This window comes from Apis dorsata, unplaced genomic scaffold (genome assembly GCF_000469605.1).
Source record: "Apis dorsata unplaced genomic scaffold, Apis dorsata 1.3 scaffold_667, whole genome shotgun sequence".
NCBI lineage: Eukaryota > Metazoa > Arthropoda > Insecta > Hymenoptera > Apidae > Apis > Apis dorsata.
In genome coordinates this window covers 9,333-25,266 of record NW_006263852.1, presented here as the reverse complement: position 1 = coordinate 25,266, position 15,934 = coordinate 9,333, and the positions used below count along the sequence as shown (strand labels likewise).

General features: G+C 31.1%; 1 protein-coding gene across 1 annotated transcript in view; it reads right to left on the bottom strand.

Moving 5' to 3' along the window:
* Positions 1 to 6,464, bottom strand: part of LOC102678515 (lachesin-like) — a gene marked incomplete at its 5' end in the record, with an annotated part of 53,089 nt that extends 46,625 nt beyond the window's left edge. Inside the window, one exon of the mRNA XM_031513567.1 lies at positions 6,279 to 6,464. Coding sequence (XP_031369427.1) covers positions 6,279 to 6,464 — 186 coding nt within the window. The remainder of the gene's footprint in view (positions 1 to 6,278) is intronic.
* Between the last annotated feature and the right edge of the window lie 9,470 nt (positions 6,465 to 15,934).

The following is a 15,934-nucleotide window of genomic DNA, read 5'->3' as shown; positions in this document are numbered from 1 at the left end:
AAAAAAAAAAAAACATGCTCATGCAATCTCGATCATCACTTCTCGTTAATTCATATTAATCATGCATCAAGGCATGCCTATATGATATATATATAAGTGAGATTCCAGAGAGATACGCTAATAGAGCAATCTTATATCGAACAACTCGACTCGAGGATCGTCGAGATTATTCGTCGAGACTGCTTTTTACTTACGACGCATAACACATCTTAACAACTTTGTGCGCTCAACTGTCGTCCAATGCAGCTTGCATCATGTTTCATCCCACGAACAAACAGTCTCAAGTGTGTTGTGCAATTGTGCAGAAACGTTTTTTTTTTTTTTTTGTGCGACATACGCGTTCGTGCGTTCATTCTTTTCCTTTTTTTTCCTCTCTTTTTTTTTATTTCATTTTTTTTCCCCCTCTCCTATGCGACGAGTGTCTCTGGGCAGATCGTGAAACGCAATCTCGATGTTTGCGGAAGATTTTTTTTTTTTTTCTTTTTTTCCTGGTCGGAAAGCACCAGGTTCCGATTTTTGAAACGAATAAATCGTCGATTGAATCGATGTTCAAGGCTCGGTGCAGACGAACGAACGATCGTGTGATCTCGGATAGGTGACGGTGTGCTATTCGACAGCTTTATATTAGATCGTGCTCCGCGAGTAATCCGATTTTTCTGAGAAGTGAGCGCGCGCGAAGAAGGAGAATTTATGGAAGATTTTTTTTTTTTTTCTTTTTTCCTCCGTCTGATTTTTGAAAACAACTTACAACGGCAGGAATTCTGATTTATTCTACGGTTAAAGTTATTTTTCAATGCTTCGGTACAAAAATCGAATTCCTCGGAATAAAATTGATCCGATTGTGAATCATTATTTCACAAGAGTGTGTGGAATTGCACAACGCCATCGAGTCGAAGTCTCATAACAACACGTTATATACTGCTGTTGTCTTAAGGTTAAAGACGGGGAGTTATAATTCGATCAGCTGTGATGATAAAAATATATAATGTGATTACAAAATTTGTTACAAAATTTTTCAAAAATTCGTTTTACGTAGATCAAGGGGTAAATTGTTCGAAGGAAGTTTTAAAATTCATCTCGCAGAATGTTGTTAAAATTTTCTTATACGAATAAAAGGCTTCGAAATTGATCTTAAAATTTAACGTTGCAATAGCTTATTCAGACAAGAGTTTTGGAATATCTTCTCAAAAAAAAAAAAAAAAAAAAAAAAAAATAGATACGTTTGGGCGTAGAACGATCACCGTGGAATAATTTTTAAATCGTTTCGTACGTGTTTATTGGAATTTGCCCGGTTTGCTTCGAAACTTCCAATTAGCGTTTAAGCACGGAAGCTTAAATCTAAAAAGCCAATAAGCCATTTAACGCGCCCCTTTTATTGCTCATCGAAAATTCCACTACGATGAGATCATTCCAAATTAATAAGGGAATCGAATCTCGAAGGGATATCTGTGATATGATCTTTCAAGAAAAATTGAAACGAATTCGATGATTCTAATCTGTTCTGCTGCTATGAGAGAAACGAAAATTTTTCATGCAGAATTATCAATATTAAAACAAATTTTTCGTACCAAATAGAACGAACAATTTATCTTTCGATTATTAATAATAAAATCAATTCCACTGAAATAGTAATATCCCTTAAAATGGCTTAATCTCATCCAATGAAATATCAAGATATCTTTTTTTTCTCTAAATAATAATCCCAAAGAACAATTTTTCACGATTCTACATTATTAATTTCTCTCCTTTATCGAATTATACCGTATGCAATACCGATAACAATAATAATTCAACCGAGCAACGCCGAAAACACGCATATTTTCCACGCTGTGCAGATCGAATAATTCTCTAATCAGAAATTTTTTCCGCATTTTTTCGAACGTATGTTAAACGTTAAAACGTCCATCTTTTTTTTTCTTTTTTTTTTTTTTTTTTTTCAATTGTTAAAATCTACAGTGTGGAAAATACGGCGAGGACCGACAATATCAAATCCGCGCGGAGAAGGGAAATCATCGCCTCGAAATTTGTATTTCTAACCGGAATGTCGCACACACTACAGAATGCATTTATTGCCGGGCTATTCATCGGCGCGTGAATGGGAAGATTAAGCTTTTCGAGCACGCTTGTTTAAGTTGCTCGTCTTGCCGGATACACGCGCCACCACGATAGGAAGAATATTTAGGGAGGGTTCTCGTTGGATGGTTGCGCGAAGGAATATTCGAGTTGGAAAAATATCTGCCCGCGAGAGAAGTCTGAAAAATGCTTGAGAATTTTCTCGAGATCCATTCGATTCCACGAGAGAAGTATTTATAAAAATTGTATCGTTGTCGGCCAATCAAGTTTTTCATATTTCAATTTGTGATTGGAATATATACTTTTTTTTTTTCTCGGAGGGAAAAATTGCAAGATCGTTGTTCTTTCATAAAATCTCAAGAAAATCTAAATTTAATGGCCTTGAAATTCAATCAAATTTCGATGTAATTTGTATTAACGGCCTCCGCGGGGAAATGTAAAACACGAAAGATCTCGGCCTCCCCTTGTTTGTTTTAACACGTTTTCCAACGTAAATCACAAGATATCAGGCGGTTAGGCCAGAGTGATTTGTCATTCAGCGTATTCGCAAAGGGGCAAAGATACTCGGCGTGTTTATGGCCGTATATATGCGCATACATTTGGCACAAGACTTTAACCAAGGACTCTTGATCATGAGGATGAAAATGAAAATGATAATTTGTCGTATACGAATCAGCAAGTCAAATAGAACCGAGTTAGGTGGGCTCGCGCTTCAACCGCGTCACGTTCAGGAAAGAATGATGATTTTCGTCGATGGAACAAGCGATAACCAAAATTATGCATGCGTTTTCGGAAATTTGTATTTTGTTATTGCGCTTTCCTCGCCTCTCTCCTTGTATCAGTTTATAATGTTAGGTAAAATTTTGAAATATTTCCAATTTTAATACATAACAAAACGAATGAAACAATTTTCAAGCTTTAGCAATTTTTTTTCTAAAAAAATATAGAATTTAATTAGATAAGAAAACAAATTCTAATGTGATAATGTTTTGCTGTGATAATTTGTAAGTAAAAATTGTAATTTTAAGCGAATTTCGTTTCCAAAATTCTGTTATTAAGAATTGTTATTAAGAGAGTGAATTTTTTTAATGGTTGTTATAAAAATATTATTTCTAATTCGAATGGTATTATCGATAATTTAATTAAATCACAATAAACATTAATAATTCTAATCCATTTTGAAATTGATAAAATATTTATAGCTCTTTGAATAATGAATCGATTAATTATCATATTATTGACAGAATGGTTGAAAAATTTATTCGAATACTTTTTCTTTTGTTTGAAGAGCTGTAAGTGTTTGTACATTGAAATAGAAGCTGAATCGTGAACTCCATTGGTAAAAAGAATTATTTATAAAGTTTAGATTTCCAAAGCTTAATTAAAGTCTATAGGGTAACTTTCGGTGAAAATCTTTTAGAAAGAAATATTCTCTCTCTTGCCTGTAGTAAGAATTCAACAAGTGGGATCGTAAAAGTGTCAAATATATTTTCTGGAGTTCACTTATGAAATTATTACTTTTGTTTGTGCGAGATAATCGAGCAAAACATTAATTTATATCGAAATTATTCTCTTAACAACAATTCCAATCCAATTTAATCATTTTGATTTTTTAATTTAATTGTTATGTATTTTATATAGAAATTTAAATTGTTATAATAAAAAGAAAAAAAATCTATTTTTAACCGAAACCCTTATTTCCCTTAAATTTTATAAAAATTAGAAATAAAAAAATTTTGTCTGATATATACATTTTAAATCAATCTATTAGATGTTAATATAATAATTTATCAAAGGAATTAAAATTTAATATTTTAATGTAAATTTTAAATATAATAATTTTAAAATATAATTAATAAATATTGAAACGAATAATCTTGAATTTACTTGATAAATGTAACTCGTTGAATTTGATATTATTTTATTGATAAAAATAATTTATGTTCATCAAATATTTATTTAAAATATGTCCTGAATATCGAGTTATAGAAACAATGTAATAAAATATGTCATACGAGTAATGATATCGAAAGCATAGAAAAAAAACGACTGAATGAATTTGATTTTCAACGTGTATATGTGTGAAAAACCTATATCGTGTGAAAAATACATTGTGCTGATTTCTCTAGAGTATTGCGTTTTTTTTTTCGGCAGAAATAGATGGAATATATCACGTAGGATATAGCAATTCGATAAAATAGAAATTTTACAAAATTTGGTCAGCATCAATTTAATCAAAATTCCACGTTATAAATTAAGCAAAAAGAGAAATCTTCATCTATTCATTTAAATGTACTGTTAATTATGTAAATATCGATATCATTCTTCAGAATATTATTTATTTATTGTTCATTTCTTATTACGTTTCAATATTTTTAATTTATATCTATTTCGAAATATAAATGTATTTACAGACTTAATTTTTTTAAATTTTTTAAAATTAAATTAAATTAAAATTGTATTATAAATAAATAGTTAGAATATATATGTAATTTTATATTATTTAATTCAAAATGTATTTGTATATATTTATATTTATACTTAATTATAATTTGTAATATATGTTGTATAATTAATAATCGAAAATTAATCAAATAACTACGAAAGTACCTACGGGAAAGTTGAGATAATTTAGTTATTATCTACTTTGTAAGAAAAATATATGAGAAAAAGTTATTAATGTTAATATTAATGGAATGTTAATATGGAATTCTGAATTTAATAATCGGACATCGATACAAGCTTGTCGAAATATTTTTATTATACTTTGTTTGTAATGAATTTGTAATTATTGTATATTTGTATATTTTAAAGGAGAATATTAAAATATAGAAAAACAACTATTCTTGTATCTAATGATATTTTTAGAGAGAAGCATTTGATTTTACTAATTTTCTGTTCTGCCTTTATCTAATTTATTAATAGCTATTGTTTCGATATATAATCTACTTCCAAGCTAATGCTATTTTTTAATATGTGTTTCAGACTGTTTCAAAGGTAATACCATTTTTTTTATATTTTAAATTTCATATTTTATAATAATAACTATTTAGTTAATAAAATTATTATTAAATAAAAATAGATTATAAAAATTTGTAATAATATTATATTAATTATTGATTGTTAATAATAAATTAGTAATAGATTATAATAATTAATATAATTAGTAATAATAATGATTATTATTTAATAAGATATTAAAAAAATTGATTTACTGTGAAACAGTCCAATATTAAGCAGTAACATGCTATCTTGATATTGATACCTAGTAGCAGTGATTGAAGGCAAGTTCGCATCGATTTTTCACGATCATAGAAATCCAATTCCTTTTATTAATTTATAAATAAAAATATGAATATATGATATGAAAATTTATACTGTTAAACTTAAAATAATTTAATTAAAAATTAAATTATTTATTATTAGTCAAAGAACGTAGTACCCACAATTTAATTTGAATATAATTATAAATAATTTGATTATATGAATATTATTAAATAATTTTAATAAAATAATTTAATAAAAATAATTACAGACTCAAATCTGCATAATTAAAATACTGGCACTGGGAATGTCCCTTCGAAGCGAACGAGCCGAACGTTTAACTACGTCTGGTCTCGTGTCACGGTTTTCGTCCTATATATACACAACGGAAGATTATAATAATATATACGAATTTCGCAAGCTATTCTATAAACTACTTTCTTTCTCTCGTTTTTTTTTTCTTTTTCATTCTATATATATATGTAAGTACATAGATCCGCGATTTTTTTTTTTTTTTTATTTTTCTAAGTAGAAAAGATATGATCGAAAAAGGGTATTCGGGAAAATGAACGAAGAAGAGAGGAGGAAGGAATCGCGCCCGAGGAAAAAAACGAAAATTAAAAAAATTATGGTCGAAAAGTTGAAGTGACGCGGGCTGATCACGTTATATATATATATATATCGGTTGATGGGTGAAAATGGATATCGTACAGAGAGAGAGATGCTTGGTGATGGTGGCGGCTGCTGCGGTGGTTTTCTTTTTCATAGCTGGCAATGGTGCAGTTAAATGCAGTGCTGTGAGGTGCAGGCACACGCGCATATAAGTAGTGCAGTAGTAGTAATAGTAGTAGTGATGGTAGTAGTAGTAGTAGTAGTAGGTAGTAGTAGTAGATAAGGGTAGTCCATTACAGGCGGACACAGGTAAATGGTAAAATAGTTACCCGGGCCTTGGCGCCGCCAGAGTGATCTCCGCTCACGGAGGAGGAAGGACTCACCCGGTATCCACCGAGGTTGCTCACCACGCAGGTGAAGGTTGCGTCTCGACCCTGCGAGATCGTTAAGTTCTCCAACGGGTATACGAAGTCTGGCTCGAGTCCCGTCACTGAAACATTCAACAGATGATTGTTTTATTAGATAAACTTTCGAAACTTTGCGCGTTTTGTTGATGAATTCAGGATGAATTAATGTTATGTATGCATGATAAAAGTGTGAAATTAACATCAATTTGTATACTTTGTATAAAATAAATCATTTATGATCGTGCAAAATATTATATTGAATGGAAATTTGTAGAATTTTCGTGTAAAAAGTGCGTTTCGTGTAAAAAGTGCGAGAAAAAATTTAAAAATTTGGTCATTGAAACACACTCAGAATATAGAGGAAACCGTGCAATTGAAGCCCTTTTTTGTTTTATCTCGATATCTCAATTGGTTGCCGAGATACGAGGATTCAAAGTTTTCATAGCGCTTAACGTAGCGCAAAAATTATGAATGGATCTTCGACCCAGTGACCTATATTTTTTTCCTGGAATTGCGTACTACGTTTTTCCAGGAATCGCGCCTGTCACTTGTCTGCAGTTTGGGGTGGGTCAGTGAGACGAGGTGCGAGCGAGAGATCCGAATAAGCGACAAAGACGCAGATAGTAAACGATTAAAAATTACCGTTTCCTTTACACAACGATATCTCGAGAACCGGAAGTCGTATCGGGATAAATGAAAAAGCGTTTTAAAGGGGAAGGTTCCGCGCTTCTGATGAGCTTTGATTTATTGATAAAAAATTATTATCTTCCGAGTTATAGCGGTTTAAATTTTTCTTAATTTTAATACGATTTAATCGAGTTTTAAAGTAAAGTTAAATGGTAGATAAGCACTTGTGTGCTTTTCTCTCGAGAAATATTGCTTAGAACGATTATTTTCTTATTCATTGACGTTTAATTTCAATAATTAGCACTGAATGTAAAATATATTGAAACAAAAAAATAAAATGGAATGAAAAGTGAAAAGCGAAGAGGCAGTGGAGTTCAACATTGGCTCGAAAGTCTCAAAAAATAGAATGAATGGATATAATAAAAGCCAATATCTATATAAAACGACTAAACCGCGTATTGTGAAAGAGATTGACTTTTTGCTCGAATCGCTAAAAAAAAAAAAAGAAAAGCTTGTTTTAAAGTCAGGATGCATATAGCCATACAGGAGATTAATGTCTTAAATTGGTTTCGTGTCGATTTCAGCACTTGATTCCCTCCAATATACCACGTGTGTCACACACGTTTAGATAGCTTTCTCCATTTTTATTCGTTTGCGTGTCTCTTCAAAAATTTTATTTTCTATAGTAGAAAGTACAGGTAACTATAAAATAGAGAGTGGTTTAATCTCTTCTATGTTTTGACATTTATCCCTCTATTTTAAACGTAGAAAAAGAAGACATTTTAATTTCATAAAGCAAAGTATGCATTTACTTTATTCGAAAAGGTAGTGCCTTTTTAATCTAGTTTAAAGAAGTTAACGTTTAATTAAAAGGGATTCGAGTAACTTTAAAATCTCAACAAGAGATTAATCTCGGACCACGTTTTGCTCTCTACTTTTATTAGCAATATTAATATACCATTAAAAAAAGAAATAAAAAAAAAAAATATTTAAAATTCTCTGATAAATTTTCTACTTTACTACGGAGATAAAATACAGATAAAAAAAATTGACGAAAATATTAATTAACAACTAAAATAAAAAGCTTTTATCAATTAAAATTTTCACAAGAAAAAAATTTTCTAACTTCATTGACTATTTAAAATTATTTTACAATTCATTCAATTTCGTTCCTATAATATAATTTCAAAATCTTTTCGTCAATAGATAAGAAAATTTTTCATAATAATAAGAAGAAGAAGCGATAGAATATTTTCACGAACTCAATAATAATTAACCACGAGGAAAAATGACGTCGAATAAACGAAGAAGAGTCTAATTTTCAGAGACATCAGGTTTCTTAAGAGAATGTTATCTGCAAAGCAAGCAACGTCGAAAAGTTTTACTGGCGCACACTTCGGATGCTTTATCTTCCTTGGTACAGAGCGGCAAGGAAAATTCTGTTCCTCGAGATTTTCATTTTATCTTCTACCTTAAAGGGAATTCTACTATCTCTAAGGAAACGCTTCTTTCCTTTCTTTTTTTTCTTTTCCTTTTTTTTTTTTTTTGTAAGCAAATAGCTCCAATTTAGTAATGATTTCAACATGATTTTTCATAATGTTTTCAAAGTGATTCATTCTAATAATATGACTAGATTTTTGAATATTGGTGCGATATATTTCACGAATCATTTATAATTGAAATTCACGAAATGTATTTAACTTGGAATTTAAAAGAACCAAAGATCCTTTAAAATTTTAAAGGATGGAAAGGATTAAAGGTAAGTAAATTTACAGGAGGAAAAAATGTTCATTGTAAAAAAGTAGTGGAGATAACTGCTCGCATAACTAATGTTCAGGGTTATGGATTAAAGCATTCGCTGTGATAATCGTTACTTTTCGCTTTTTCTTTTTCTCTTCTATTATGGGATTATGAGTAATGTTTTATTAAAATCTTACCGTCGTTGAAGCATTATATCGTATCGAAATCTAAAATGATGATAGTAAAATAAAGAGAAGAGATAGTTTTTATAAAGTTTTTAAAAGCATATTTAAAAATTATTTTTAAAAAAGATAAAGAATAAAGAACGAATGTAATATCTTTAAGATAAATAATTAAGAATTGGAAAGAAAAGAAAAAAAAGTACGAAATATCTAAACTCTGGATTATTTTTAAAAAAAAAGAAAAAAACCTATTGCTGAAAAATTTAATTAATTTTATTTTTTTTTTTTCTCGAACAAATGTTTATCGATATCGCAACATTTGATCCTATGTATTTCTATATTATTAATTTAATATCGATATTGAATTCCATGAAAAGTTAATAAACACAAGTGAGTGTCGACGATAAGTGAAAATTGTAATGAAAGATGAAATGAATGCACATTTTATGATGGAATTAAATTACCGCATTTTCCAGTGAATACATGTAAAATTCAGGGGGTGAAAGTACGACGAATAATTTACCTTTCACTCGTTCATCGAGCAACTGCTTTTCAAAATTATTGACACGAAAAATGTTCTTTCCCAATCGATATACATGCCTATGGATTCGGTAATTGTTAATCCACCAGGCTGATACACAACACGCCACCAATATTTTCTCAATAATGTATTCGCGAGCCATATATATATTCGATAACAAGAAACAAAATATCGGGTACCGATAAAGTTACACGGGCATTTTAATTCAATATTCATTTTTACGTATTTATTTATTTATTTATTTTGGGAATAACTTCTCGTTAAAATTCGTTTGTTATCTTATCGTTTTATTGCCAAATGGCGTGTTGTGAAAATGTGGGAAGAAAATAGCGGATTTTTAAAATAAACGTTTTGGTTAAAATAAATATATGTCAAATGTACTTTAAATGTAAAATGATCAAATATATCGGAATTTAAATAAATTTAAAATCCGCTGAATCCTTATATTGATAAAATTAATAAAAGTATCGAATTAATCCACGATTTTGCAATTTATGAAATTATTTCTATTTATTTTATTGAACTAATGATTTTTTTTTCGTTTCTTTTCGCGATATATTTTAAATGCTATACACTTTGATTACGATATTTGAAAAGTACTATATAATAAAAATTTCCTTACAAATTTTCCTCCAACTTTTTTTTTTTTGTTAATTATTACGATTTAAAACTATTAAAACAAGTGAAAAATAAATTTTCGACCAATCTTAATTTTGAAACTCAATTTTTCTTTAAATATCCAATCTTTGATTGTAATTTATACCAGACAAAAAGTACCTAGTAACATTTTATTCATATCCTTCCCTTTGTTTTATCACGTTTTTCCTCAAACTCTTGATTCGTTACCCACGATGTAGATATTCCTTTCGATTATGAAATATGAAATAAATATATGCGCATATTCATGCAGAAATTTAATGGAATTGACTATTTTCTACCGTGCGCGATAAGATATTGCACATTTTCATGCAAAATGCAGAATCAAATTAACTATTTCATGTAAACGAATTTTATATGAAAATTGATGAGTAAATTGAAAAAAATGAAACGTTATATTTCGACTTTTTTTTTCTTTTAATTAAAATTTGGATCAATTTCCCTTTCAATTTTCAATTAAGCGTGAAAACAAAAAACAAATTAATATTCCCAAATTTTCTTATCATCGATCGACTGAAAATGAATCTTCCAAATCTTCACTTACTTTTCCCAAGCATATTGTTATACTACAAAGAGAATCATTTCGCCTAATCATAAAAAGAAAATATGGATTCGCGATTAAACAAAAATGGAGGTGTGCTTGTCTCTATTACTACGCTCTTATGGAAAAAAGAATAAAATTTCATCAAGCACGATTATTATACATATTTCAAATCGTATCCACGGAAAAAAATATAAAATTAATTCCGGAATGTATACATCACGCGATACGCAATTTCATCTTGTCCCACGACGCCTTCCCCATAGTTTTAAAAAATACAGCTTGCCCCAGTTACGCGGTTGCAGAGTGGGACGGCGGCGCATTGAGAAGTTTCCGTAAATCGTATTACAATGAAAAATTAGACGTAAGCCCTCCCCCTGGGTATCTCCAACACAGGTGGAACGACAGTTATGCAATCGAATATATATCACCGGGGTGAGCGAAATAAAGGGCGCGCTCAATAAAACGCCGCTTCGTGAAGAAACTGATTCTCCTTCCATATTTCCGAAGGAAAAACGCGATACCTGCGGAATTCGAATTTATACCATCGCGACGACTGGCTCGCCGCGATACCGCCCAACAAGAAACAAGAGAAGCGGTTAAAGCGGTTGCATTATGGTATGGCGTGACTTTTTGCCGCGTGAGATTTCGAATATGAATATAATGTAATTCGTGCGAAATCGTGTTATTGAAAACTCTGCTGCTTGTTTATCGTATTTTAGGATTTTCTTTTGTTGATATTATTCTGGTAAGAGAGAGATATATATATCGAGGGAAGTTGTATGTAAATATCTTGAATTGTGATTTCTAAGTTGGTCGAATGTTAACGAGGAACGAAGAAGAAATTTCGTATACGAAGAAGAATGTATATTTAAGAGTGATTTTTTGAGATATTGGAACATCTTTTGATTCTTAAATTTATATGTAAAAATCTGTTGTGAATTTATATTTGTTTTGACTTTTTATCATATCTTTCTCTCTCTCTTTTTTTTGTAATTTATTACAAAACACGTTCAAGGATTCGATCGTATCAGAGATTCTGTCGGATCATTTTAAATTTTTCCGAAAGATGACAGATAATTTTTTTTTTTTTTTTTACAAATGCACGCGAAAGATAAGGGAAAAATAAATGGGAAAGGTTTCCTGAAATATCAAATGTCATTTACGTGAGTGCGGGTCAGCAGTTTATGACAGTTCGTATGAAAGAACGCAACCATTAAAAACTCTTTCAACTCTAAAAATCATTTCCAATATTTGTATGGCTGAATTCGTGATAAAGAGAAATAGTGCACCCTTAAATAAATAGTGAGGATCTTATATGTATTGTTGCATAATTACAATACCTTGTCGAATATGAAATGCTCAAAATTAGTTTAAAATGAAAATTTTCCTAATTTTGAGAAACAGAGTTTTATGTTTGAATATCTTTAATATATTTTTAACAAAATAACACGAATTATTCTTTTATCTTAAAAATTTTTGATCATATTTCTTCAAATAGATATTACTTTTCACGAATGAGAAAATTAAATTTATTCAATATCCCTGTACAAAAAAATACTACATTTCACATTTCAATCAAATCTATTTAGAAGATTTTATCATCGCTTGCTTGCTTGATATTTTTAAATCGTTAAACTTCTTTTTTCCTTCTGTTTTTCTTTATTCCTGTTTAGCACAAACTAAAAGAATTCGTTGGCAAATCAAATTACGTTGATATTTACTTAACTAAATACAAGCTACGAATTCTTAAACCAACAATTACACGTTCGATCTCGATCGTTTACTCAATTTCGGTTCTCATTACAAACTCCCTCCTCGATTTGACATTTTTTTCCCTCACTGAAATTAGTTATCATTCGATTTATTTTCCTACGAATATATATAATTTTCAAACATTTCCAATCAATTTATCGCATCCAACAAGAAATAATATTTGATCAACAGCAATTCATAAACAAATATTAATTCAAACGACATATTTAATACAAGAATTTTTCAACATAATCTTTCCACATTGTCTTTCTAATTTATATATCTTCTATACTTTTGTAATTTTACTAAAAAAAAACCTGAAAAAATTTAAAATAAAATTACTAAATAAAATTTTAACAAAAAAAAAAAAAAAATATAAGTATACTTGCAACATCCAGCTAAACATGCAGGAAGACTAGATACAACGTGAGAAACGTTCCTTTTCAGGAGTGTTTCTTGCGAAAAAGTTGGCAATGAAAATTTCAATGAATCAGGAAACTTTTTGATTGGGGCTGTGAAGATCCCGCGAGGTGGTATGCACCCGGCCGCAAAATTCGCGTGCACAGCACGCGTTTCAAAGTTGAGAACTCGGTGGATACAAGGTGGCCGGAAGCGCATTGAACCGAGTTGCGGGGTAAAAATTTATTTCATCGAGACATCCGACCATCCGTACGAAGAATCGAGAACTGCCACAACTTCTCCCCAACTGGATGAAATCGCTTAATTTTTATTATTCAACATTTAGAAATTTCGAGCCCAATTCCGCGAAGAAATAATTTATTAAATTCTTTCTCGTGATCTCGTAGCTCGTGGCAAGATGGTTAATATTATAGAAGGTCTATATCTGAAACATTTCTGTGAAATTCTGTTAAATATTGCAAGGTGAAGGAAATTTGTTGCTCGAAGAGCGAAAATGTTCGAAAATGTATAAACTCACGTTTCGAATTCGATGATTGGAGAGACTCGGAGGTAGAGCAAAGAGAGGAGGAGGGGAGATGTTTTGGAGAGATGGATCTAATGTTTATAAAGTTGAACGAGGAGAAAATTGATTCTTGTTTATACTCTGTACAGAGTTCCTCCTGTACGGTTGATTCGCATGTGATTTACGCATTAAATGAAATCTCGAGATCTTTGAAATTGGATTTAATTTTTATTTTTATGAAACATTTCGTTGTAATTATTTCGCGAGTTGTTTCGCGTCTAGGCTTGGTCATTATTCGAGTAAAATCGTCCAAATTGTGTGATTAAAATTATTGATTTATTTGATTCGTGTTAAAAAGAAATACTATATAATAAAGAAAAACAAAAACGGGTTATTATAAGATTAAATATCAAATGTTTTAAGTATATTACATTATTAGATCGTATCAGAAAATTATAATACATTATTAAACTTTACAATGTTTCATAATTAGTTTTCCATACGTGCCCTAAACAATTCCCAAGGCTATATAAATTAAAGCGTATAAATCTAATATATACATTTAAATCATGTATATACATATATTTCCAGTTAATCGGCTCATTTGTCATATCATTACACAAATAAATTACTAATTTTATTAAATTAAAAAGCTACTAAAAATTTTGTTACTCACATTTGATTTTGATCTCTAAAAAAATATTCCACGAATATTATACATTCCCATAATATGATACGAATCAAATATCCTACGTAATATAAATTATCACAATTCTACAAATCTATATAAACACTTTTTACAGGCAATAACCAAAGATAGCAAATACGTTACCACATCTTATCACCTATTCTCATTCAATCATCCGAAATTACATCCCCTCTCTCCAGATGATGACCAGATAAAAATCGGAACAGCATTGTCACAACGATCGACGAAAAAAAAATCGACGAGATATCTCGACGATCGTATCAACAACGCGAGGAGAAAACGTGGTCGACACGGCGCCCAAGACTGGTCGAACTGAATTTTACGAGGATATTTACATGGCCGCAATATTTTATAGGGCACTTGATGCCGGGTCACGTTCTCCTGTCCCTCAATGGCGAGGCGGCCACCTATGAATCAAAGCGCCGCGTTTAAAGATTTCTTTCTCATACCTTGGCCACGGATAAGGTACCTCGCCATACCTCGCCTGGAATATCTTACGGCGTTATCTTACGGCTTTTCTTATCGTTTCCTCTCATCCTTTCCTTCTCATCGCTTCTCCATCCCCTTCTCGTCTCTCCCTTTCAACGTAGGGGATGGTCTGTTTGTTGGCAACGCGCTGAGAGACAGAGAAAGAGAGAGAGAGAGAGAGAGAAGAAAGGAAGCCACTTGAAATTGGAAACGCGGAGAAAACGGTCGGGTTGTTACGTTGTCGCGTGCGATCCTGTTCTGGGGTTGATCCTGGAACGGATTGCACGCACGCGTGCGTGGGTGGAAATAGAAAGAAAAAGGCGTATCTCATAGTGGTAATTTTTGTTCCAGGGGAATGCTGTAGGAGAGCATCTTTTTTTGGGATTTGAAAGGATCAGAAATTGAAGAAATTTGAGGAAATAATTCCTTTCCGATATGGAATCATTCTGTGGAAATATATATTTGCTTGGATAATAGTGTTTTCTTGGAAACTCGAGATTTTGATTAAAATTTTTCTTCAATTTTCTTTCGGAGTGAAAAAATCAAAACAGAAAATAAAAGTACACAAATGGGAGTATAAAATTTAATGGGCACAATAGAGGGAAGATTTGTAATAAAACAGATGACTATAGATTAAGGTAATTAGCACTTACAATTATATAAGCTCGAAGCGAGACGTGGGCCATTAACTTTAATTGCGAGTACTTTCCCTCGGACATTCCCTTATTCTCGCTTCTTAATGCATCGTGCCACTACGCTTGGCAATTTCGACTCCCCCGGTGTTTCTATTATTTAAATAGTATCCGAAATGCGACTAAATATAAATATTTATCTGAGAACCAGTTTCTGAAACACCCTGAATCCCTAATTTTATGCTCGCAATCGCGTTGATATTCCAGTATCGTTTAATCAATCTGAAAGAAAAGAAACTCTTTATAACCCGTTCAAGTAAAATTTTCAACGATGACAAATCAAATAATTGTATCATAATAAATACTCGAAAAGCGACATTAGAAACAAAAATAATAAAACTTTTTTATCCATCAAGTTGTATAAAGAAGATAATAATAACATATTAATAATTAAAATCAGTTTGAATACGCACGAAATTAAAAATTCCTCGATAATCCATAAAGTTTGGAAACGTTCATCGAGAATCGAGAACAGCAGGAAGTCTGGAAAATTTCACGGGATCCCAAAATGCACAGGTGTAAATATCAATGGACGATGTGCACACGCTTAAAACGGCGCGCTTTAATTTCACGCGGTGGAACCTCGGCGGCGAATGCAATTACTCTTGCAATCAATTTAGATAACTCGCAGTAGAACCGGCGCGTAATTGTTAATGCGATTATCCGGCTCAGCTGGCAACTTGTGTAAGCTGGAATAACGGTCAAGAAGAAACTGCTTGAAAGACATCCCCCTCCTTCTTCTTT